At 34.1% G+C, this 27,989-nt stretch overlaps 1 protein-coding gene across 1 annotated transcript in view; it reads left to right on the top strand.

Annotated features, from left to right (window-relative positions):
• The window catches only part of LOC132554168 (uncharacterized), a 38,326-nt gene extending 12,269 nt beyond the window's left edge, over positions 1–26,057 (top strand). The window contains exons 2-7 of the mRNA XM_060218468.1: positions 6,900–7,454; positions 16,937–17,020; positions 19,546–19,614; positions 23,572–23,846; positions 25,676–25,827; positions 26,033–26,057. Of these exons, the coding sequence (XP_060074451.1) occupies positions 6,900–7,454; positions 16,937–17,020; positions 19,546–19,614; positions 23,572–23,846; positions 25,676–25,827; positions 26,033–26,057 (1,160 nt within the window). The remainder of the gene's footprint in view (positions 1–6,899; positions 7,455–16,936; positions 17,021–19,545; positions 19,615–23,571; positions 23,847–25,675; positions 25,828–26,032) is intronic.
• The last annotated feature ends 1,932 nt before the right edge of the window (positions 26,058–27,989 follow it).

Genomic DNA, 27,989 nt, shown 5'->3' with positions numbered 1-27,989 from the left:
GTTGATAATGTTGAAATAACTTGTGCCCAAATCGTTGTTGTCAAATTTTGGCAAATAAAATATGTTTAAACTATACTATCGCTTCCATTAGGGGAAATGCAACATTTTCATTTTACATTATATATATCTATATATATATACGTATATTTCAACATACCAACAAAAAAAATCAAATTTTAAACGAAATATTTTTAAACAACCTGTACGGCCGAAAAAAAATCAAATGTGACAAAGAACTAAGATAGACACAGTGCAGAAACAACAGTACAATGATGTTATGACACAAAGATATAATGAAATGAATTCAAAGGTGAGATAACAAAAAAGAGTGGAGGGAGATGAAATAGTAAAACGATATGCTGAGTAAAATAGACATTATCAGAATATCATTTTACAACAAATATCTTCCGATTTTTTCTCTCAAGATTCTCGTCTGAGGACGTGGGATGGGATATTTGATATACAGAGAACATATAATTATGCGTTACTTAACAGATCAGGAACCACAGGAATCCAGATAACTGTTGAGGTCAAAGGGTTAAAGTTAATATATATTTTGAATAGCAAATCGTCTCGGCAAATGTTTATGTACGTGGAATACAAAAATATACTAATTTTATTTCGACAAAAAGGATATTTTAATTCACAAACCTGCCCGGGTTTTCCGCCTCTTCCGAGTGAATCGATAGACATTAAACATTTGAATCAGATATTTTATTGCTTTGCAATCACTCATTGTTACTTTCATAACAAGTTCATTATCACCCCCTTGTGTATTTTGATTAAGTAAACCTTACAGGGGAGGTAATAATTCAACGTAATGAATTGACAAAGCTATTTAATCCAATAGCCGGCCCCAAGGAGACCGTTCTTTACTGTACAACTTCAAACCCTGCTTAGACACTAAATAGCGGTAAACCTGTGTGTTTAAGAAAGACTAATGTTATTTAAGAAATTTAACTTTTCATCATCTTATCAAATTGGATGGGAGGGCTGAGAGCAGGTGCGGATAAACGACAAAACACTCTTTGTTGACTGATCAGAACCCCTCGGTGCGTTGTTTAGATCAACGTTTGTCATTTTTATTAAAATCCTGGAGATTAACGAATTTGGTTAATTCTTTATTCACTGCATTACGCCTCCTCGTTATAACTCCCGATAGAATTTCCACTATGTGGTGTTGGGCCTGTATCTGATAACTTGATTAGAAACTGTATTGTAAAGCGTGACTTTCCACTTTTGTTTGTTAAAGCTGATCTTTTGGGTGTAAAATATCTATACAACTGATTCATACCTCCAAGTTCAGGCCATTTATCAATAATGAAGAACCGCTAGACTGTCTTGCTGTGCGTAAAATGAACTTAACAACAGTCCAATTCAGATGGATATTGTGTTACCGACATTTTTCAGAATACCTAGATGACTAACATAGACCATGTAGAGATCAAAGGGACCCGACAATGATTTGAGCGAAGATAAACAGAGAATATTATATTTGAACAAAATCCGATCAAAATTTACGTACGAAAATTAAATATGTATAACATATTAGAAAAAGTCGCTATATATAAAGCCAGGCAAAATTGGTAGTCGCTTTAACTATTGATAAATACTATTACTTCAAAGGATCTAAAAGTTGACTGCACTAAGATTACAAAAGGGGATAGCAGTTCTGTAATACTAATTTATGAATCGTTTAATATAAGGTGGGCTGTCTGTATTTTCACCTGTAATCCTACAGAAAGTTAAAGCAAAATTAGCAATCGTTTCAGTTCTAAGACTTCATAATGTTGCATATATAATATGAACATAAAAACTCATTGCTCCAACCGGTGTGGTCCGCGTGTGACTCGGAATATGTCAATCTGATTACCACAACACGGGGTTTCATCATAATATAGGCTTTCTGTGTTGATGTGTATTCATATGATTGAGCAAACACTCTTACACACATATTGATTTGACGCTTGATATTAAATTTATAATGTATTACCTATAGTGCTTTTCTTTTCATCTAAAGGTATCATGTGTGATCTTTTCCATATTCAGTCTCAAGGTGATACCAAACAATAGCGGACTTTATAAAAGTTATGCATTTGAAAATGATTTTTTATAAAAATGTTTGAAATAAGTTTTTAAATTATCCCTTTAATACAAAAAAAAATCAGTTTTAAACAGATTTTTAATTGATTATTTTTAAAATATTGCTTATATAATGATCAGTGCTTATAGGATAGCAAGTCTGACTCAATACGTGTAGTAAACATATTTTTTAATACCAGATAACGTTTTAGAATATTGGAAAATTAAAGAAAATTGATAAGCGCCAAAAGGATTTGGATTGAAATGATAAAAAGGAATTGATTTTTTTTTCATACCAGAGAGATGTTAAGAATTGTAAGAAAAGGTTTTTTTAACTGATATATCTCAATAATATCTTCGTTGGATATTCTTTAGTGTACCAAGGGTTTGACTTTACAAAGAGAACTCAAGCCGATCCACTAAATACACACACCCTCCTCCCTCCAGTAAATAGATCTTAAATATTTGAATTGCAATACATTCAACTGAAACCAGATTAAGAAAAAAAACATGTGAAACAGCACTGTTTCTTTTATTACGTGTCTAAAGATTTCTTTCGTATGTAATAGATAAAGATATATTTCAATGTACAGGTATATCCTTTTTTCATCACACGTTTTAATAGATATGTCTTTAATACAAGCACGGCAGACAGTCGTTAAAACCTTTCATTACAATGATAAAACATCACTGAAATGATTAAAGTGTATGTATCATAATTCTTTAGTCTATGCCAAACAGGTATTAACTTTAATTAAAGGACGTGCGTTAATATATAAAGTTTAATAGAAATATCTGACATACTTCTAGATAAGTTCCCTGTGGGATAGTCGCTGATCACACATCACGTGAGTAATCGTCAAACTATTGCAGAAGTAAACTTTTCACGTGATAATGATATAAATAGTTTTATAATTTTTTAAGGATGGTTCTTGTAAATATGAAATATCTCTATAGATTCTCCTATAACAGAATGATATTGATTAACGAATTCGTTAATGATATTCCAGAAATCGCGTGGTTAAAATAGGATAAAACGAATTTAATGCCAAAAGCAGTCATAAGAACACCGCTTGTTTTTACGTACCCTCGTGACAAATTTAAAACAGAAAATACGTGGTCATTTTCGCCAATAACAAAACGCCATGTCTATATCTTCCATTTGCGTATATAATCCAGATTCAGGCGTGACCAGTCGATAACATTGCAGCTTGTCATTCACGATTTCACTGTGTCCTTTTCTATTATACAAACATCTTTCTATGCGATATAGTAGGAACCGATATATGAACGATTACTTGCCAAGTCGGGAGACGTAACTTCTCGTTTATGCTACAGAATCTAAATTTTATATAACAATAACGTATCGTCCGTCTCAATTCTTTTGCTGTAAAATGTCATATTCGTCAGAAAGTATCAGAACAAATATTATATGATTAGTAATAAATATTTTTATACGATTTAATTCATATTAGATATATAAAAACGAAGGATAAAAGACCATGTCAAACAGTTGAATGTCTAGTGTTAGATTCTGTCAACAGACGCGGAGGTGGTTACCCATTCTACATATTGAATGCCTTGGATGGTTAGCTGTTGTCCCTTGCCCTTTGTTGTTGTACTGATCAGTTCTATTGTTTACCTACTTAAACCGACCACACGTGGCAATCCTTTGGTGACATTAGCGCTAATCCTATTTCCTAGTCCGCAAAAATACTAGATTGTCTTTACAACTCCTCATTTTCGTTCGTTTAGATTTATTTACATACGTAGGTTGATAAAACAAAAGTCCGGACAATTATAACTAATCTGAAATTCCGGTGTGACCCGAACCTGGCACGGAAACATATGGTGGGTCTGTTGAACACTCCCATTAACCTGTGGGTTTGGGGTATGTCAATTTGATCTGCACCAAGATTAATAAGTGTAACTTAGATTTTAACAAACGTTATTTTCTACAGTTTCTCTATAGTGTTACATCAAATATCTTTTCGCTTTTTTATTTTACGAAATTTGATTTTAAAGAATTGTAATACCAAACACCCGTAAATGATTCCTACTTTCCCCATATCACCGTCTGTGTGTTTCACCAAGAATATTTTTTAATTATTTCATAGCATTATCTAACAATTATTCACTTCATTTCTTTTCATTTCGCACCTGAACGGTCTATTCTCTTAACCAGCGTTCAAACTCATTCAGTGTTCCGGGGGTTTTCACTAAGTTCCATATGTTTTTTTATTTTTTTTTTTTTTTTTCATGATAAATTATTATATATATCGATTTTGAATACAATCAATTACGGATGTAACTTAAGTAGAAGAGAAAAAGCATGGAATATAATAGCATTATTTGTTTGTTTATCAATATAGATTGATAACAACAATAAACATTTTCTCGACATGGTTAGTTTACTGTTTATATGCGGACTGTCGGCAAGAGGCCATTAAGTAAAGACACATACAATACACTGACGATTGACCTCCCTTACCTGCACATCGTAAAATCATTGCTTTTGATGACAAAGGTAAACACAAAGATTACGTGTGAAAAATTCTAAACATTTCCTATCTCGCTATCATTGTCAATCAGTAAACAAGAGCAAGCCTCGATGGCGAGCATAAAGGGGAGTTATCGTAAAAGGTGCATGGGATTGATTTAAATTTGGACAGCGATAACAGCGAACGATAGCTTAATCAAAAGCTGTTTTCTTATGTGAAACGGGTATGTGCAACATTGATGTGATGTAGGGATATCCCATTTCCTACAAAAGATGAATATCCGTAGGGTTAAAAAATATATATTGTTCTGTCCATGTTATCGAAAAATTTGATATGATTCAGCATTCTCTGCAAGGGAAACAAACCCGAAAAAAAATCATTGAAGTTTAATTAATTTTGATAGTATTTGTCATTTTGATTTGAATAGCAAGTTGATAGTGTTAATGCTAGTGTTTTCTTTAGCTTTTGATCTTTGATCTGTCATGACTTGGCAAAGTTAATTAAATTTGAAGGTTTCTTCGATGGATAGTTCTTTTCAACTCTAAACAATTAAAACACAAATAAGGTTTTGTGCCATACAGGTTTACACATTCTGGCAGTTAAAAACAAATTACAAAGTTGCTATCCTAACCTTAAACTGATGCTTAAATGTAATGAAAAAAAAACAACAAACAAACAAAAAAAAAACCCAGTTACTGATCGTGTTACATGGTACTATTCTCTACTACATACCAGCAATTCCTGGCAGAGTTCATCATCAAAATTCTGTAAAAGTTCACTTCCACATCATATTAATACACGAATTCAGCTTTTAAGCTTGATTTTCTTTCCCGACCCGAAATGCATCATTTTTTTCTTTTAAAATTATTTCTTTCTTAAGTTCAACTATTTAAACCTTTATTTGTTTTTAACGTCATACATCTTTATTATTAATACCTCTCATTAATAAAGCCCTGCTCTGTTACATGAACATGTAATAAAACACATCCACAAATGAAGAAAGACATCATTGAAACATCCAGTAACGCAGAGTTACTTCAACAGATCACAACGTCATAATACTTGTATATTGCTATTGCGGGCTTAGGTTATGACCTATTAAAATATTTGTTATATAACAGTTCACTAATTCCCTCAGACGACACCTCACTATCTCATAAGTATACATAACATCGTAAAATATGTTCACGTGAACAGCTAGCTTCATATTAGATTACGCCAGCCAGCTCTGCCTGTATACCACTGAGAAGTAATCGCCGGTCCCTTTCATGTTTACCCTCCGAGGAACGTCATGTATCTTACCTGCCGCGATCAAGGTATTTGTACAAAGGGTATATCTTAGTCCTGGGTTTCAATGTCCTACCTATGTAATCTTCAACCTTTCATTCTCATCCTTTGGTATTTTTCATCCTACAGATACCCCGCATGGATCGATGCCGAACTTTTAGAAATATCCCCAAGGAGATACACAGTGAGCTAATTACTAACTATTTAGAGGTCGTGGGTAAAACCTGGGGTTCGGCTACTAAATTCTTTTATAATTATCTGTTAGTGTATTTCGCTAACCACCAAGCGTTCTCCGATACTTGGTCTAAACCCGCACAGGGCATACCTATGCTCACTTTGATTCAATAAAGTATATATCAAAAAGGTTATTCGATGTTGTGTGACTTAACGAACAAGGATTTGATATGTTATGCGTGTTTGAATTTACTCACATAGTCTGTTGATATGAATGAACCCAGAGGCAGTTGGTTAAACTAAACTGCCGTGTGTTATAACCCCGCCTATATTTAACATCAAAGACTTCGGCGACAGAGGTGTTTTGTAACGCTGGACTCTGTGGAAAACTACAAAAACAAAACACAACCTTTACAAATGGTGTTTGTCCATAATAATGGATTTAGACGCTTGTAATGATTTAAACATTTGTGTAAGTTAAACACTTATTGGAGCAAAGCTTAACATTTGAGTGATTGGAAATGATCCGTTTGGTTGGCGTCACGCCCCCTCGCCACGCCCCCATCACAGGTTTTGAATGAGTTAGTAAACTCACACGTGGTGTAGACCGCTAATATATAGGCCTTAAATATGAAAACTCTAGACATTTCAATATACAATTGTACAAGTTGATGAGGACAAAAATGGATAAACATGTACAGTACTTCGTAATGAGAATGAATTTCAAAATATTAACGAACTTTTACAATCAAAATGGAACATTGTGAATATCTATTACAAATACTATTTACAAAAACATCCGGTGTCCTGAAAACGAAGAAACTGTTTTTAAGCGAAATCATTTTAAAAGTTTAGTTCCTAAAGAAGTGATATTGGATTACATCTATCAACGATTTCACGGCGTCAGTGAGATTCTAACATTAACAATGGGATATTCATCTACAAAGCTGCAAATAGATGTGATGGTGTTACTTCTGTTGTGGAGTCATACGAGTTTTGTGTATGGACTTGTGTTTAACAGGAGGGCCGAAACATGTGAACCTATACAAATCCCCATGTGCCAGGGAATGCCATACAATATGACAAGAATGCCTAATCTTCTCCATCATAGTTCACAAGAAAATGCAAAATTATCCATTGAACAATTTGAAAAATTGATAGAACAAAATTGTAGCGACGTTCTGTTGTTTTTCCTATGTGCTATGTATGCTCCTATATGTACTGTGAACTTCCAACCAGAGCCTATTCCGCCTTGTCGTAGTGTATGTGAACGAGCTCGTACGGGATGTGAACGTATTATGAACGAACATAATGTTTCCTGGCCGGAATATCTTGACTGTTCCAATCTTCCTCGGTATGACAGAGGAGTATGTGTCTCACCGGAGGCAATTGTCTCATCTCTACCAGACCGTTAGTATTCTTCTTTTTTTACCTTTACTTTCACTTAATCTTTATTACAGAAGTTGCACGAATCAATTTTCCGTATTGTGAAATGTATGTCATGTTAATTCAGACTTTCCCCATTCGATATCTATCTGTTACATTTAGTATAGCGTTTACCACTTAAAAATTTGTATCAGTGAAATCTAAATGATACATATTCTCTGTAGTTTTTTGAACGTTATCCCAGACAGAAATATTTTAATAGTTATGATTTTTACAGGTAGACAATACATCAAAGGACTTTTATCAATAACATCCATTTACAAAAACGTACATAGTAAATGCTATCTGGAACCACCTGTATCAGAGAAATGCAGTATAACGTATATATATATTCGCTGAAAGCCTTGTCTGTACCAGTTGTGTGGTAAATTTGCTTCTGTATCGGAGCTATCCGAAAGTCTAGCGCGTAAGCTCTAATCTACGTTACAGCGTGATGGTATGTGGATGAGTTCCAGACACAGTAGGCAAGTGTTGATCGTACAGAATTTTCGCATTGTTATTTATTTCCTATGCGCACTTTGTAAAAGCAAAACGTGTCTATCTATCTTCATATATACTCTAAATATATAGTAAATCAAATATGATACATACACTGGTTCGTTAATAAATAAAAAATATTTATTAACACTCATAACTGATATATATATAATCCTATTATTGTTTGTAGATTTTGTCATGAAATATAGATACCAGTAGATATTTATTTCTTGAATTCTTTCCCCGATCTCAGCTATCTTGTAACTCTTCTATCAGGCTGTCATTATCTTCATTGTCATACAGGTCCGACTTCTTAAAAACTTTCACGTGGGTAGAGAAAGATTATTTCCCGTCCTTATTTAAAGTATTCACCACATACATGTCCTATGATAACTTCTTTTATTGCGTTATGGAACATGTCTGAGGTTCCACTGCTGGTAAGGGAAATGCTATATAAATACTGACTTGTGATTTGTGAGTCAATTGTCCAACATGAAATATAATTTGACATTGACTTTTCATACTTATGTGGATAACCAGCCGAGAAACTGACTTAACTGATCCCATAGCTAGGTCACTATATTGACATCAGTCTGTAATATATCATATTTAAAAAAAAAGTTAATTGTAAGTACCCTCGTATTAAAGTAACCACGCCAAACAAACACATATGGTTTTGATTTTACAATTGTTTATCTTCCCTGTTTATGACGAACCCCCCGGTTGCTATAAGTATGCAATGCCACATATCAACATAGACATCAGGAGTGAGAACTCTATAGACATCATGAGTGAGAAATCTAATTGCGTGACATAATGGCGTATGTTTTACACCTATAATCTATTACCCTCACCTGATTGCTTATTTAAGTACTGAAAACCTTTATCAAACATGTCAACAACCACATTTAATACGAGTAATTATATGTATTCAACACAATTAGAGAAGGTCCATAAACAGCAAATCTGAGCATTACAGTAATAATTCTTTGAAGATTGGAGAAGGTAATGAGTATGATACCACCGTCAACATCTGTCCTTATTGTTCATGTCAGTACTATGGTCTTCTACGCAATAGAAGAAATAGAAAAAATAAGTCGGTAAAACCGAAATGTAGTCGATATTCCTCCCATCAACAGAGAACAAGGGAAAGCGTGAAAATATAAACAAAAAATCACGATCATTGTAAAAGAAGCGATATCAATATGCAACAAAGCATTTGGCGTAATATATGCTGTGATTTAAGATAATGTATTGTTCTTACTATGTCTTTTAAGAAAGGGATGGTGTAGTGTATTATATATATTTCAAGCGAAGGAGTAGTGTATATATACAGTAATAACTTCGGATAGTGAGTTTTACAATGTTGAAACACTACAAGAAAATATAAACCTAAAAATTTAAGAAATCTTCAGTATTGACACATACCTAAAACATTACTAAAAACAGACGCGGCAAGCTTTAATGATCAAAGGACCTCACCGCAGACGAAAGTTAAAAAAAATCCCCACTATTTTACAGATTAATATTTTTGCAGTATTTTTTTCACGCTGTTTTATTTCTTTAATGTGAATCTTTTGGTTGTAAACAACCACAGACATTAAAAGAAAACGTGTCTTATTTATCAAACAGGATTGTTTTCATTAAATCTTCAAATTCGTCTACCTTTAAATTTTTTGTTTTGTTTTATGGACTTTGTTGACAGCAGGAGTCTCATCCGTATATAACTTATGTGGCTCGGGTCATACCGTTACAAATGTTAAAAGAACTTGATAAATAAGCTGTGGTTTTTGCTAAGGACTTGTTAGCATTCTGTACCACTATCCTTTGGTAATTTAAAGGAGAGTTAATCTCTCTGATGATAAATAGTAAAGCCCCTGATGTCATAACGACATATCACCAGGATTCCCTATTACGAAGGTATGCCAGTCATGTAGACGTGCTCAACTGATTTATGAATTTAAGCCTTCTATGCTAATTGGCTGTTCCCAAAATGTAAATATGAATACGCAACACATTTGTAGCCTCCAGGAGATAGAAACCATACAAGACACTAAATATGGTTTTGTAGTAGACTTATACATACAGAAAATAATTCGCTAGCGGTACATAGCCATCTCACTCATGCAGGTATTATAATATAGAAGCACAAGAGAAGTGATTGTTGAACGTGCCTTGAACTGAAATCAACACAGCTGTAGAGCTGAATAGCAACTTAGATATCACCAAAACAGTGTTTCAAAGCCGCACTGATTCAGCAATAAGTGTCTAAGCGACAAGTAAACTGAAAGCGATATATATAGTACAGTTTCTTCTTATGTACTTTCTTCTCATTCAGGACCACGTCTCTAGTTACTTGGAATGACCAAGATTTACATCTGACGTCATCGATGAAGCAGATGACGCTAACACTTTTAAAACACATGGCCTTACTCTCCTAGTATATTTTCAAACAGTTTGACCTGGTTTCATCGAATTTCTGTTTGAATTTGATTCTGTTAACATGTCATTATTTTCTTTGTTGTTATGGTAAGAGAAATACTTCAATTTCAATACTTTATCGTACCAATAGTTACCTCACAGATTTTGAAAATTATGTATGTGAATGAATAAACAAACGAGACAAGGAATGACTGATCAACGGACGAACGGACGAAATAGAAGCATAATGACATAGTTATACAAATCTCCGTTATCAAAAACTATCAAAATAAAAAAAGCCTACGATACATATGTTTAACACGTAACAACTTTGTAAAAATAGCCACTCGTTGAGTTAAATGTAGTCCTGAACACCAGTTAGGAATTCTAAATGATGCTTTTTTCTCAAAATCGAGCACGGTTCAAGATTCCTAAAGCTTCAACAACTTGTGGAATAATTTTGTAATAGCTGCACATAAATATTTCAATTGATAAAACGAGAAAGAAAGATATGTTAGAATTCAATTAATATTAAGTATTCTTTAGTGTATACGGGGTTTAACATCCTCGAAACAGCGATGATCTTACGGGTAATGATGTTAAAAGGACACCAGCGGAATGGCAGAATATAAAGTTCAGTTGCGGTGGGAACAGTAGATTTCTTATGGTATCTCCAGTGTCCATTTAGTTGAAAACACCGAATGAAACCCTCGTTTTTCTAGGTGACCACTATTAATCAACCCATATCATCATGTAGTGTTACACAGCGGATCCTATTCTTGGCTTCTCAGATTTCCAATAAAACAGACAGCATTGGAAAACTAACCTCAATTGTCAATGGGTGCTCCACACCTATTCGTCTCTTATGCCATGCAGTGAGATACAGACCCATTCTTTCCCCGCTCCTGTAGGGATTTCTCGATATGTTACACACACATTAACTGATATTGTATGCATTAGGATTAAGGTAAATCAATTAAGGTAAATATGACACAGGGTAATATAACATCACGGACGTGCCTTGTTTCGATTTTTCATAAATGACCTTCATATTGAGCACGCTTAAACAAAACGAATTGTGTTTATGAGAGGGAATTATGATATCATTAAATGAGATTAAGAAACGCGTTGCATGTTGTAATGTAAACAATACACTTCATCATAGAGAACTGATAAGCAACACCACAATCTTCAAAGAAACGTTCCACATCATGCATACAATTCGATCATCCAACTATACATATACCTCACAGGGGCAAAACCAGAGAGCTATCAGTGTGCGTTTGTTATAAGCGATTTTAATGTTGCAGTGCTTAGACTAGCTAATACGTCTACTGATAACACGTTTACGAGCTATGCCGTGTTAACTTTGTCACAATTAAACATTGTTAAGTCTTCAGGAAAAACATTAGATAAAGTTGGCAATTTTTTCGCATGACGTGATGGTGTAACTTCTACAGAGTTGATCAGGTGGTTCTTTTCAACATGAAAGGTGAAGTGTATTATTTATAAAGCGAACGGTTTAAAACTCTACGATACATGCAAATCTAATGCTGGTTTGGGAATAGCACAAGATACATGTCCTCAAGTGCTCGAGATAGATACAGCCTTCGTCATGTCTTATGTATCCTACATATTGTTATCATGGATGGAGTCATGACAGCCGACCTCTATTTAATTAATCCGCTAATTATCTTTTTATTTGTGATTCCACTATGCCCAAGAGATATTGTTTTGCCAGCACCACAAAAGACATTGATGACGATTGTACAAGACACACATGTGAATAGCAACATTTAAAACAAATTTTGAGTTAGATACAGGAAAGTCAAATAATAAATTAAACTGTATCATACAGCTGTTTCATCCTTCTAGGACTCGTCAGTGATGCTAAGGGCCTAAATGTTAAACTTGGGAAATAATTGAGAAAATTCCAAGTTATTAAAAGAAATGACAAATATCTTGATGAACATGTGCCTTAATGCAAGAAATTTTGTTTATTTTAATTATTTGATAATTGTAGAAGAAAGTCATATGTTTATCATTCTAACTCTAATAGTCACTTCTCTGGTATTTTCCTCTCATAAGTTGATTGACATTAATATTTTTCTAGACAATCCTGCCACGACATTACACAATTCAGATACAAATTAAATGTTTTTTTAGAACATTTCCTCACGGAACATTGATTTAGATATAGTCCACTTTCTCTTTTATAGTACATGTCAAGTGCAGTAACATCAAATTCTCCTTGCTTCTCCGAGGAAGTATCCCGTGGGCAACGGAATTTGTTAAAAGTTGATTATTTCTATAGGAAAAGACCACTTAACATTTCTTTCTCTATGGACGGATAAATCCATTACTTACTTTCTTCCCACTGGGATGACAAACTGCTGTAATGTCGTGACAAGGATTGACTCATTTTTACCCCTCAATGCTCTATAATCCCCGCTGCCGTGCGCGGACACCGATACACGACCTCTATCGACGCACTTGGGCCGAGATAGCATCTGAAGGGCCATACATGCTTCACTAAGTCAAATTAAGCAGGTGGCCCTGTTGAGTTGTGTTAAAGATTATTGCGATTATCAGTGATTTAAGATTTGAAATCTAAATAAATCAAATGTTTTGATTCTAGATCTTGGGAAAACAATCCAACAGTATTCAGCACATTCTGTGATTATAATTAACTGCTTATACAATGAGAGTATAGCATCATAGTAGTAAAGCGAAGGTGCTTGTGTATGGAAGAGTTATGTAATAGGAGCCTCTGCACACCTGTTGAGTTAGTAAATATTTATTTGTATTCCAACATGTGCACCCCCATGCTGCATTACGTTTACAAATCAAGAGTACAATGTAGATTACACTGACAAGACATTACATAGCATGACGTCATATACAGGTGCAACATTCATAATAAACAATAATGCTAAACTAGGACACCATCATCATCATTACGAAAAATTACACTTCGACAATACTGTTAGCTTATATTTTTTCTCGACAAATCTAGTATGCCATTTCGTAGATTTTTTCCAGAATGTAGAAAATTAATCTCATATATGTGGAAACGTACAAAAAGAACACCTCTTGCTGTTCACGGAAAATGGGGGGGGGGTACATTAAACTGTTGAATTCTAATATACACATATTGTTAATGGTTGATTTGCTATTCATCAGACCATAAAAGGTCAAGGAGAATGTCATTAGGTAAAACAAATACTTGTAGTGCCAGGACAGAAAACTACTTATGTAGGGGATAGCAATTGAAAACATATTGTTTAAGTATTGCAATGATTTGAGACATTTTTGTGTCACTCTTATCTATGTCCATCCTGAAAGTTCATTACATCTTTATCATTTTTATACATTTATGAACTGGGATTTAGATAGTCATTATTATCTTGTCTCTAACGTTGTTAAAAAGATCCTAGACACTTAAGGTATTTGGTGAAACAGATAATTTCTGGTTTATCCAATGCACAAAAAAAAAAAAAAAATCGCGGCAGAAATTTTACATGAAATACTTATTTATGACTAACAACACTTACCATTCCTACTGAATTGTCATAATCTCAAAATAATTCTGACTAAGAATACAAATATCTATACGTGTATCACCACTGTGATTTTGGTAGGAAGTTACTTTGTCAGTACGAATCCATTAATTTGTAAGACAATACCCCTGGTCTTTCTTTGATATATAACAATAAAATTATTATAGGAGTTCTAGCTGTATATGATCCATACTTAGAACCAGTGGCACTGTCGCAATCTTACACAAAGGTCAGACAGTTCATTATATATTAGTAAGCATAATTTGTGACAATACAAAATTGTCAGTATATATACTATGTTCATGGTTAGTTCACAACATATATAACAATTTAACGATTTATCTTATCATAACCTCTGTAATATCGCTTACACACGGTAAGGTTATTTAAAGCGTATCATAATGAAGTTTAACAAAGGCCAATTATATTTTTAAGCACATGTGAACAGAGAGGCACGAACCTTACGATACATTGGCTGAACACACGCAGTGTCTATAACTGAGAGCCTGAGTTTAACACCATACCTCTCAAGTATTCAGTTTTGTTTAAAATAAAACATGTATGATAATTTTTGACAATACCCAGAGATCGTTGTTAGGGTAGTATTTCAGAGATAGGCAAGTTTTTATTGACCCCCTAACACACTAGGGCAATTCCTAGATGTAGGTAAATGAGATTAAACCAGAGCGTTCTGTTAGGTAGTCATTTTCCTCACAGCTTGTAAAGGATATTAAAAGAGACTTTCACAAGTCTATATATATACGGGATGTTGTATTCCATACAAGTGTAGGGACAAAAAACCCATAATATCTTAATAGTGTCAGTATATATTCAACGAAATCATGAATTTTAAGGCGGACTCTTTGTAAATCCTTCAGAAGCATTTCTGTAATATTTTGTATAAAATTAAAAAAAAAAAAAAAAAAAAATACGAGTCATACCTATCATATGTCCATTTCTTTACCCCCGAAGACAACATTAGCAGATTGGACGCAACATGTGAAATGAATTTTGTAATCATCAAATAACATAAAGGAAACTGGATCCCTTGCATTAATATTGTAAAAAAGGCGTTCATATGTATGGATAAAACAGTAATGTTGTAAGTGGGAATTTAAGTTTCATGATAAATGTAAATTAGTATTAGCGCATTCCCTCGGATTAAAAATAAATATGAACTTTACCTGTGTAATTCATCGTGGGTTTGCGGATCGATGTCTACATATAGAAACAGATGTTATATTATTTTTGAATGACAGTTAAAAACTATTATATTTGGGTATATTAATTTTGAATGGAAGAATGAGAGATCTACAGGTGTTTATCATAAGTTTTTTCTTAGCCTGGTTGACGGAATGTCCATGAAAATACACACTAAAGGCAGAATTTCGTACTATAGTGTATTAGCAATGACCACACCGTAGCGAAGATTAAACAGCCGTATAATCTTACTCACTGTTGACTAAGAACATCAGTCGGTTTATGATCCCATACTTGGAGGACACAGCGAGTATACAACAAAGCCAGTGGCCGTATCTATATTGTTATTCCCTGGGACTTTCTATATCACTATACAAAGCCACATTTCTCCCATTTACTGAGCGCCCTACGAATGTGAGATTGATAAATAGCTAGGTTGCCGGTTCGCAGTGAAGAAATGAAACTTTCGCCTGTTTGAAGTCCAGAATTAAATCAACGTCTGGATGTTACAAATTGCCACCTTCACACGTTGGAGAGTTCCCTTTGTAACTAGGCTTTGACAAATGAATTTCAAAATAATCCCAGTTCAGCCACTTTATAAACTGAGATCCTATTGTGAATTCAAATGTAACAGATGATTAATAGACAACTCAGTAATTTTTGAAGGTAAATTAATTTTTGCTACAAAGACGCTGTATTCTATATTTGGATTCGTTTGTATTATGCCGGACAGATAACAATAACTGGGGTTACACATTTACCTTTGATGTTGCCGCTTTTGAAGTCTCCAACATGTACATTAATTTGTTTCTCTTAACGGCAAAAGCTCGATCTCGGCTTATTTTGATCATATTCTGTTGAACAATTGTTCGCTCTCTCTTGTAGTATCGTGTAATTTCTACTTTCTAGGTGCAGATTAGGATAAGCAGCAATTCATTTGGACATCTAAAATGTTATTTATAACATACAAACTAATTTCCATTTCATCATCAGTTTGTTATATAAGTGCTCAAACATTTGTTACATAAACCACAGTATGATTTATCTGCATCATTTAAACGCTTTACATAAAACTAGATACAAGGCGGTATCCTAGATAGCAACAAACAGTTCTTTGAAAATGTTTCATGAGAACACAAACGTTTTTCTCCGACTGTGCCTAAAGTTGGATGATAATGACATGGAGAGGTTCTGGACTAATCAATATATCTTCGACATTAGCTCTGTTTAAACAGACCTAGAATATCTAGCCTCAAAGAAGACAATATGCTATACCTCAGCAACAGAGAGAACATTAAATTGTGAAATCTTCTTACCGTCGCTTTTTGATGCGACTTGAAATCCCAGCGTGGAGATGAACTGTATTATACTATCTCGACAGCAGTATTAAGTTTTAATGTAGGCCTGCCTCAGACGAGTTTGATAATGTGTTTCTCTGTCTGGACGGGACACAGATGAAAAAGGCCTTTGATATGTATGGTATTACACTTATGCTTGTCTGATGAAATAAGTCTAAATCCAGTTTGCACGGGCTATTTGTAAAATACCTTATCAGCCTATCATTTCGCCAGTCCCGTGCCTCAGGATCACAGGGCTGACTTCGCTTCGGCAATCTTTGATCATTTACAAGTTATTTGTTCATTCTTAATGCTTTCTTTCATGTACCAACAAATAGAGATTTGTTTTCCCATTCACAGTCGTTCTATTTCCCTTTGTTTTACGTTTGAAAGCTGATAATAAGGATATATAATCGTAACTACAAACGGTTTTTGTATTTGTCTCATTTAGGTGGACAGACAACTCCTGAGCCGATTGAAGAAACCAAAGGGAACAAGTCCGATAGAGATACGACCAATAACACAAGGAAAAAAGGTAGAAAAATTGAACAGTTTGATTGTCAGGGTGAGGGAGATATGGTGAGAAGGCCTGTGTGGCACCTCAGCTTACATAAAACACATAAAAATATAATTTCCAGTAGACAATTATCAACAGCGAAACCAAATAATGAATTTTGTATATACCACAGATGTTTACCATTCGAGGAACAGTGAAGGACCTAACTTGAAATTTAATATCATATTTTTAATGATAAGTGGAATCTATACCTTAATATATACATGGTACATATGTATGTATTGTCACAAGCATAATTCATTAAACTCATAAAATAATTTAGATGCAACTCGACATAAGGATTGCGATAAAATCGAATTCGTGTAATAAAACAATTTTACTTAAAAAAACATTTGGAAGTTCATTTAGGATATTTTAATACATATTACAGTTCTGTAATGTTTGAATTTCCACAGAACACAAACAAATTACAGTATCGGTGAAAAATAGTGACGGATAAAAGTTTTCCAGAAAGGATGACATGTGGGGTGTTCCTACAAAATAAATAAAAATGTCCATCTTTTAGTGGTGATTTTATTTTAGCACGTTTCGTGTGTCAGATACAAGCTGAATTATGAATGCACTTATTGTACTTATGAAAGTGCGCATTCATCATTGTGCTTATTCGCCTATAGTTAAAATGTTTTCATTATTTGTAATCTGCTAATTTGAAAGTAAACATATTTTAGTAAATAAAAAAATCCAAAACGCAAGAAAAGATGGTATATATGACCTGTCAAGACCTCAAACTTCAGTTACAATGATTGTTCCTGGAAAAAAATATCTATTAATTTAAGGAATAATGCGATAGTATGCCATAAAACTGTGTATTCTTTCAACTATTCTGAGTTTTAATTTCCTGTCATACTTTGATGTGCTTGTTTTTAAACAAATACAAATACACCAACAGCTCAATTTGATACAATGTTAAAGTGAAAAGAGCGTTTAATCTGCAAAACCTGACTTCCGACACATTAAAAAAACACCACATTGTTTCTCGGGATGAAGTCTTTTATATTAACATATTCAAAGCGATAGATTGTAACTTATTGCGTGATTAAGGAAACATAAACAGTCGTATATACGCTTACATATCCTTGTTGATCGTATGGTACATTGCCCACTGGGCACCTTAAGACATTAGATCTCTGAAAATCCACACTTAACACGGATGTGTTGTTCTCAATGTTCATAAGACTGTATTTCTTTGATGAAAAAGTGAGAATGTTTAACAAACTCCTGAGTGAGAAATACTATTTGCAAATACAAAACGAATCAAAGCACCCTATAGCAAACCGTGTTTATTCTAGAGGTTAAGCTGTGAGCAAGCGGCTGAGGAATCCATTTGATTTTTCCCATTGAAGTTAATATGACGACCACCATCCGGCGAGGTAGCTTTAGACAGGTCGTACCACTACAAGCCTAGCTGGCAATTTCAAAGGAATCGGTGATGTTTGAAATATAGGAACCTCTTTCTTGTATGTCACTGCGGATCTCCTTTAGTTAATAACTTAAGATGGGATACTTTAATGTTGGTATCAACTTTGAAAACATCTATAAGAAATGGGGTTAGAGCCGAGATAGAACAACGTCCGCTTGGAGCATACCTTTATGCAAAAGCACCGAGTACACTCTGTTGGCACGTGCGTTGCCAGACACCAGAAATCACTTTAACTGTCATTGCGAAATATTTTCCCGAGAAAAGAAAGGGAAAAATGAGACTTAGCCAAAAAATGGATATACTTTTTTTTTAGATTTCTTATTTCTTTTTCCGCAAAAGATATGGATTTTAATAACTTTGACTTCATTCTTTAAATATAAAAACGAATAAAAGAATATACATCATATTTCAAAATTAACACCAGCCTTCTAAATTATACAATAATGTCTTCATTAGGAAATGTTGTATTTCTGTGAGCAATATGAAATTTGACATGTTTGATGCTTTTGTATGACTGATTGTGTCGTTGTTTTCAATTTGTTCTCATTCGGGACCATGATATTATTTGATTGGATTAACCAAGATTGTTCAGAATTTTATTATTATTATGTTTTTTTTTGTGGTTATTGTTACGCCGTTTAACGTCCACGCAACAGCCAATGTAGTATGCGGGCGAATTTCACAAAGGAACCAGACAATAGTGACATGATTTCGTTAAACGTGTACAATAATGTGTGTACATAACACACAATGGAAAGCTTCATGTTTATAAGAAGGAAATGCGAGCTTTCAATTGTACACCTCGAGCGTAGAATTCAAGATTTGAATAATGTTTGCAAATGATTGATATTTGTGACGCCGTTAGCGTCTTCTCATTATTTATGTACTCCTCTTAAGTAAAGGTTTATAATTTGCTGACGTGAAAAGAAAAGGAAAGAGATGGAGTCAAAATAGTCGTTTTGATTTATTTCAATGTATTTTAACCGAATCGTAACTGAAAATATAATACCTGAATTATGACAATACAGTTGTATGTTGCCATAAAGAACTTTTATCATTTTAGGTGGTTGTCATTGTACGAAGCGTCCACGACTCAGGAAGAGGCTCTATAAAAAGGGGAAATTTAATTTTGGTAAGTGATTTTTTCCGAGAGTTGGTATAGATGACAGATCTTGCTACAAAATAACTGAAAGCAATATTTGTCTACGTAACGTTATAGTCTGTTATCGCCTGAAACAGAGTGATATCAGATGGATTTCTACATAGTATTATCTGCATGTGATGTAGAGAAAAACCAATCAAATACAGAAAAGAAAGCTTTCCCACTTAATTTTAGATGTTAATATGCACTCTGCACCGATAAACACTTATTCCTCGGGATGTAATAACCGTGCTTGTCGCCAGCTAGATGTAATTTAAACAAGGCCAGGGAGAAACAAATGGGAAAGGTGTGACTTATGTAAGGCCGGGGTTAGCGGTCACCTCAAACACAAGTAACGTATCACTAGTAACATCAGTCAAGTAAGCAAGGCCCGAGGATTCCATATTTCTAATTAAACAGTTAAATCGGACTATTTACAGCTACTGTCACGAAAGGTCTAATGTCTATCATAGAGGGCCTGTTCGAAGTATATTTATGCCCTAAGCCATTAAAGCTCATTTTAGGCACATGGATAATTAAGGTAAGGTTGCTGTTGGCGTGTTAAGTGTACATAAATACATTTGACAGTTTCTTGTATACGTAAATGTTAAGCTAAACCATAATACATCGGTACAGTAAGGTGCGCCGAGATCAAAGACAATTTATTAACAATGAGGAATTGTGTATCAAGAAAATGGCCGAAGTTTACAAATACCTGTACCTGTGTACAGATTGCCTTTGTAAATAGGTGAAACGGCACGAGAGGAATGCTTAACAAAGTAATTAGATTCAGTCACTAATTACATTTAAGAATGGCATGGAATTTTTAGAACAGATTCCTCTGTGTTATGTGAATGTTTTGGTATTTACTGAAACGATGAGTGTAGAATTTTGTTTGTTTTACAGGATCGTATGGATTTTGACATCATATGTCACCTTGTTCATTTCTCATTCTTTTCTTTTTGACTCCGATTAAAGATAAACACATCTTCCTAGTAATATCATATTAAATACTTATATCTGTGCTCTGTGGTGCTAGGTCGGGAAACGGGTTGGGATGGTAGTGTTCTAATACAGACATTTTAGAGCAAGAACTTGCTGTTTCTACAGTTGCCAAGCTTTACATAGCGGGTGTCGTCAATGAAGCAGAGGACGCTTCCGCTTCTGGAACACTTGGTCTGATTCTCCACGTATTTTTTCAGAAGTCATGTGTAAATCTTTCTTTGTTCATATCATATCTTTGCCTTAATTTTATTGAATTTTAATTAGGAGTATGATTATGTTGACTTGTTGGTATATTCTTGTAGTTTTTATATGAAGCATAATATGATATTCATAAATGACCAATACTGTAATTTGTGTAACAGAGGCCATGATTTCATTTCAATGCATACGCTAGCCGAGCGCGGTATATTGTGGCTGGTATTTACCAGGGTTACATACTCCCCCTCTAGGAAAGAACTCTTCTCAGACAACTGAGAAATCAATGTAAAAACATTTCTCTATATCAATATCATTCAAGTTTACACAATAATAACCTAAACGTCTATATCTTCTGTCTTGAAATGACATTTTGAATCAAGATATATGGTCGTAATTGTGAAATATCTTTTCCCAATAGTCAGATAGTTCGCATGTATTAATCCTACCATTCAAAAAGAAAACCCAACCTTTTACGGGTTGTCATAAGGAGAGTTTAAACTCCGCGATAAATACCAAGGTCGGGTTTCATCTTTTACACACAGGTGTCGAGTTTTATGTTGTCTTCGTCATCTTGTGTGCTAATACAGGAGGATATTAACGACGCTCAGAATATGAAACTCTCCTCCACGAAGGAACTAATTCTCAGGTGGGCTGAAATGCCCATCTTAATCCATTGGTGAATTGGCAATGAATTTAGAAATTGCTTTCCCGAATAGTATACGTTTATAGTATTGTTACTATAACGGACGATCTGGTCAATGTCGGAAAAAAATGGTGATCACGTGACAATTTGATTTTGACAGATACAAGTATCAATATGGTTTATATCTTTACTTTTATCAGAGTCACAATGACCATGAATTATAAAAAGTTTTGCAATATACACTAAATGGTTGTTACAAATCAATAAATGTTAAAGATTTTCCTGGTGTAAAGCAATACTTAAAATAGGAAGGTATTTGTCTCTGAAAGGTTGTACACAAAGACATACAAGAGATAAACACTCATTGTAAGTGAAGTTAAGGACCTAATTTAAGCCTTCGAGGCGACTGTGGAAGATCAGTCATCGAAAGAAAAGTAAAAATACAGGTGGCGAGATCAGCTTCACTAGACCAATGGTTACATTAATTTCGTTAAATCCAAATATCTGATAATTGCTTTAATAATACTAAATTTTCTGTATCTTTCGACGCCGACTCCTCATCCATCTGAATGTCGTCAATATTTTTCATTTTGTCTTCCTGAATGTTGTGATGTCCCTTTAATCTATATGGTAGTAGTTCATCTTCCCTATGTTTAAGCATTTTTTTAATATTCTCGTTTTGTCCTTAAGTAGAACGACACGCTATCTTCGTTCTATATAATATTTCTATATCACACTTATCAATGGGAAATAGGGAAAACTGTGCTGAAGAGAATACAATCGTATTTTTCTTTGGTTTTTGGCAATAATGTTTCGAAAGCATAATATTACTTCCCACCCACATACCAGATCTGGTCTTCTGTGTTCGGTGATGAAAACTTGTTGCGTCATATCCGCTGACGTACTGTACTTTAAATGATAAGAGTTCCACAACATCGCGTGTCCTATGTAATATTTAACAAAACGTGCCGTCAGAATGATAGACAGCCCCTCAACCTGAAATAATCATAGATGTTAAAAGGTGCGCTAATCATAATTAATCCCGACGTACGTCCTCCCAACCATATAACGTTATCTTCATAGTGGTCTAGATGTTAAAGATATAAAATTTCAAGACAGTTCCATGAATGGACACATGTAATAATGTTGATGATTAGCCTATTTACAGACAAGCGTGTGTGTGTGGTATCATCTTGTGCTATACAGCCACTACAAAAACTTTAAGCGATCAATGAATTTTGCAAATTCACGTTCTCATGCTCACTGAGTGAAGAACTCCCGATGTACTCTTATATCCAAACAATATAAAAATATATCGTTACCGTGTTTCAATTGGAGTTAATCATACTGGTCTTTATGTCAGGCTGTACACACACTACGGCACGTTAGTTACTGAACTCCTATATCCAATTACATCAGTAATTTATTATGAATCATTAGACACAACAGAGACAAAATTAACTTGGTACCAATTTTCCCCCTATTAATTCGTCAGATTTCGTCTGATACATTAATACAACATTTGAAGCAAATTGATTTCATAACCAAATGGCGTCATATCACGCATTAAGTACAAGGAAGGTTATACCGAAAAAATAAGGTATAAAAACAGTTATAATTCATGCAGTTTCATTCAACATGAATGAGATATAACTACGATTTTCACAGTCAAAGAACAAAGAAGTTTGTAGCAAATATCAATTAATTATACAAACTGACAAAAGATTTTACAAACTAAACCAAGAAAGGAATCACAGGTTGTTGGCATGTATTAATCCGCTTAGTTTGAAACGTGGGAAACGGTACACATGTTGACTACTTCATGTGCTGTTTCAGTTTTTATATCAATAGTTTAAGAATTAAAAGGCTGTACATTATTGAATATTTTTCTTTTGGAACTTTTTTCAGTGTGTAGACAAAGGTCTGTAAGAATTCAATTGCAAATATCGAAAAATCACAATAGAGCCAATTTTTGGAAGGGATCTGAACGTTAGTTAGTTTTTTTCCATGCACATGTAGCAAACAATATATGTGACTATATTTTCAATGCAATCTTGCGCTTTTTCTTCTATATCTGTAAATGTTATTTGCTATAATTTCAGCAATACGAGCGAGAATTCTCGGGCACGATACTGCAAATACGATAAATACTGTAACGAGGGTAAGCGTCATTAAAGTTCTCAAGAGCACACGAGTACACATCATTGAAAACAACGGGATCGAACTATGGACCAACTCTACGTGTGTATGTCCGAAGCTTCTCCGCAGAAAGGAATATCTAATTATTGGTTATGACGATCCTGCCACCCAGCGACTTCTCTTCTTTGATAATTGCTTTGCTACCAAATGGCAGAAACGATGGGAAAAACGTATAGCGGTAAGTTTAGAAATATGACAAAAGAAAAAATGACAACAGTGAAAAGGGGATTTAATAATTATTCCGAATAAAACATATTAGATAAGTTTAAAATGATTAAGTTTGATGTTAGAATAAAAGAAAAGTATGCTTTCTTTTCAATAAAATCTGTTTCAAAAGAAGTTTACAAAGTCGAACCTCGTTATCTCGAAGTCGGCGGGTCCATGGGAAAACTTCAAGTTTGCCGAATATCTATTTCAATGAAGTTATCATACTGTTTTGTGAAGTAGGATCAGGGCCGCCGAAATACTATTAGTTATTCTGTGTCTTCCAGTTACAAGAGTTCGAAATGATGAGGATAAACTGTAATTGTAATTTTGATAAAGACGTATTTGCTCGAAGAGGTTTTGAAAGTTATGGCGGTTGGGAGCAAATAATCTGAGAGGCAGAGTGTACCCTGTAGTAAGGTTGAGAAGAAGAAACACATATACATATATAGACAAATGATCGATGAAGTAATAATAACAGTACGGACAAGTGAATTGTCGGTACTGTCGTTACCACTTCATTTATCATATATCTATTCCAGAAATACGCATCCAACGAACATTTGCTTGTTAGGATTCAGTACCAATATTGGACCACACTGTCGATATTACTTACTAGATTATATAGAATATGAGACCTTCTTTCTGATCAGAGGCATTTCGATGTGAAACATGATGTGATCAGTGGTTTGTCAGTGAAATTAAGCAGATGCTAGTTTTGCCGCCAACAGCAGCATTCCATGCATTAACGTTGTTTTTCATTATTAATGAGTTATTTGTACAGATTGGATGTTATGCATGCAGACTCGTCATGTTTATCAATGTTATGACACATTTGACATAATATAACATCAAAGTTGTTCCTAAAATAGCACAGCTTCGTTAAAAATGATCTCACTAAACACTATAAATAACAATGTTTGTAAAAACTACAATTGTGACATTCCTTCATTTTAAAAATTATCTCTAGTGGCACAATATAACACTATTTGAGCAAAAGGGGGTCTGCAGAAATTAGGCTTTCAAAATTAGATTATTATTAAAGACACACAAAGGAATGATAATTCACATAGCAGAAACAGGGCCTTTATAATTTGCCAATCAGCTCCAGATGGAAATGTTAAAAAAATCTCAACAGCATTGATAGAGTTACTCATTTTCAACCTTTAGGCCAAACAATAGCACTACACACACACTGGTTCTTAATGCACATACTGGTTTACAACATCGAAATGGAACTAAGGTTTTGGGATATCTGTCAAGAATGTTTGGAAAGAAGAATATGTGAGTGCTCTGGTATGGTGCTTGTCTTCAGGGTCAGTGAACATTTGTGTTTGTGGTTCATTAAAGACATATGGAGCCAGACTTTAAATACCTGAAACTTGCAGAACACCTCGAACTTAAACATCCTCCCATTGAAGATATTCATCATCGCAAACGACGGTTATTACTTATTTCAGTATTGGTCTAATATGACCTAACCAAATTTACATAGAATATTCAAAATAAGGGAAAGTTAAATGGTGAATTACCATAATTGCCATTGTAGATCATACACGAATATGACAAAAGTTTAATCTGTCGTCTGATAAGCAATATTTCTTGTAGGAATTATTTCAGAGAGATAACCAGAGTACTCTAAAACATGTGAATTGGAAATCCTATAAAAGGATTTCAATCGTAAACCTTTTTCGATTCTTAAGTTGTTTATAGGTAACTCAACAGCATCATTGCTTGTTATCGTATACATGAAAATGGAAATTTACCATGAAAATTTATTATAATCTTATATTTTTGATACAGAAATGGAACAAAAACCGAAGATCGTGTAGAAAGAAGAAGCGCAAAAACTGCAGAACGAACCGAAACAAGAATCGTGTAAATAGCACAGGTACAAACCAAAATAGTGTGAGAAATCGAGGACGGGAGAACCGCCGGAACCGGAAAAAGAACAGGTATGAGATAACATATATCACGGTCCTTTTTATAGTCGGACCATAATTCTAAATAATATAATGTGATATATATATATTCATGTACATAGATAACGTTATAAGTCATACCCGTATAAAAAAAAATACACTATGTATCAAATTGGTATCATCATGACATATTTGGAATTGTTCCTGAAAACTATACTTAAAATTATTGTTTTTTCAGGATAAATTCGACGTCGACGACATAAACATATGTAAGGCATGTAAGGAGGAGACATTGTATAGTTAAGATAAACAAATGTTTATAGTGGAATACTTAACCTATACATGACTTCTCACCAATATCTGTGTTTGGAGGCAACCAGCACTGATCATCTCCGTCATACTTCGACGAACTTCGGATATCTTCGGTGATTCGTTGACCTGACGGTCAGACGAAGGTCATGTTTATCAAAACATTGTCCTTGGACAAATTAACATCCCATACTGTGATATAGTAAAATTTCAGCCGTGTTTGTTTTGTTCGTCACTGTCTATGATTATTCAAAAGTAAATATTATGTGTAAACTGATTGTCTACTGTTTTGACCGGTACTTTGTGAATTAGAATCAAACATGTTTGTTAAGCATTGTTCACAATGGCTGGTACATCGTCATATTGGAAGCATATTGAACCTCATAACTCAATTAGGCAAGTTGTGAGATGTCCTGAACGTTAAAGAACCCCTGTAATCTATGTTTGGTATAAGCCATTCGGATATGATATACCTCCTTTTCTCGAAATTTGCGTTTGGACCCATGAGAAGGTATCGCATTTGTATCATCCACAATGTATAATGCGAACCTTGGTAAACTAGCATTTATGATTTATTCTCGAAGTCTGACCCCAGTGTTATGTACTGATCATAGCATTTCTATTTACATTGTCGTTAATGATCTTTGAGTTTTCGGAGAAATTTGAATAACAGACATTTAAAGAAAAAAAAAGATATCATGAAACTGGGGTCAGAGAGTGCAGACAGAAAAAGGTTTTGGGACACAGTAAATACTAGAGTAAATGGTACATATCCGATATAATATGACGAAATCTCCATCCATTCAAAGTTTCAATTTGATGCATGACAAAGTATGGATTCTATCATTTGTTGTCTTATCGTGTTTATTTATTGTGTGCCACAGGTAACAACTTATTATTTTTCATAGCTTCATTTTCATACAACGTTTAGTGTACATATCGCTTTACTTGCTCGGTATCAATCACAGGAACTACTTATCAAGCATAATGTAGTTAATATTTGGTTCAGTAGCATCAGCATAAAATTGATAGGAGCCATTAGGAAGTCTTAGGAAACAAATGCATGTTCAGATATACATAGGTCTGAATGTTACAAGTGCATGGTACTGTCTTTGCTGTAATATAGAAAAAGGCCTTGTGGTGGTATATGGATATAGAATGTATAAGAAAACGGCAACTATACACAAAGTATAGTTGCAATTAATAGATGTATATTTGTACATGAGTTAATATGTCGATCAGCAGTCATATTGTGGCTGTGAGGATTGGAGATCCTTACAATGACATGAGTTCCAATTCGTATGATATTTTTTTTTCAAAATCAGAATATGATGTAAATGTTTAAATAATCACATTTTGGGAAGGGTAACTTAACTTGTTTTACGGCGGTAAGTATGAATATTTATACGAATAAACATAAGTGCTATATCATTTAGATATAATATTTAAGGTATTACATCACTGATATGAAATTGATCTTAAAAACCTATGTACGTTGATGTAAGATAGACAGATAAGTATTATTTATTGATTGTTTGGTTAAATATATCGTATGTATAATTTACTACAGGACGTAAGTGGTAATTCAGTGTTTGTTAATTCCTTTGTTTCATGTCGAATTGATAAGTAGAATGTGATTTGTATAGACTGAAATGTATGTGAAAGACACAATAAGTTGATGTAAATACTTTGTGTATATATTTATTTGCTCATCAAGCAGAAATGGCGTATCACGTCTGTCGTTTGTTCTGTGTTATTTTTCATTTAAAAAGTCTTCCCCAAGAACTGTTCTATTGGCATTGTAACATGATTTAAAACTGGGGACGAGAGGGGTGGGAGAGGCAGTAAGTGTTGAGCATTAGGATTTTACAACACTTTGATGAAAA

This window comes from Ylistrum balloti, unplaced genomic scaffold (assembly GCF_031769215.1).
Source record: "Ylistrum balloti isolate Yb309-2 unplaced genomic scaffold, AGI_CSIRO_Ybal_v1 Utg370386, whole genome shotgun sequence".
Lineage (NCBI taxonomy): Eukaryota > Metazoa > Mollusca > Bivalvia > Pectinida > Pectinidae > Ylistrum > Ylistrum balloti.
The sequence above is the reverse complement of the archived record's forward strand: the minus strand, read 5'-3'. Positions and strand labels throughout refer to the sequence as shown.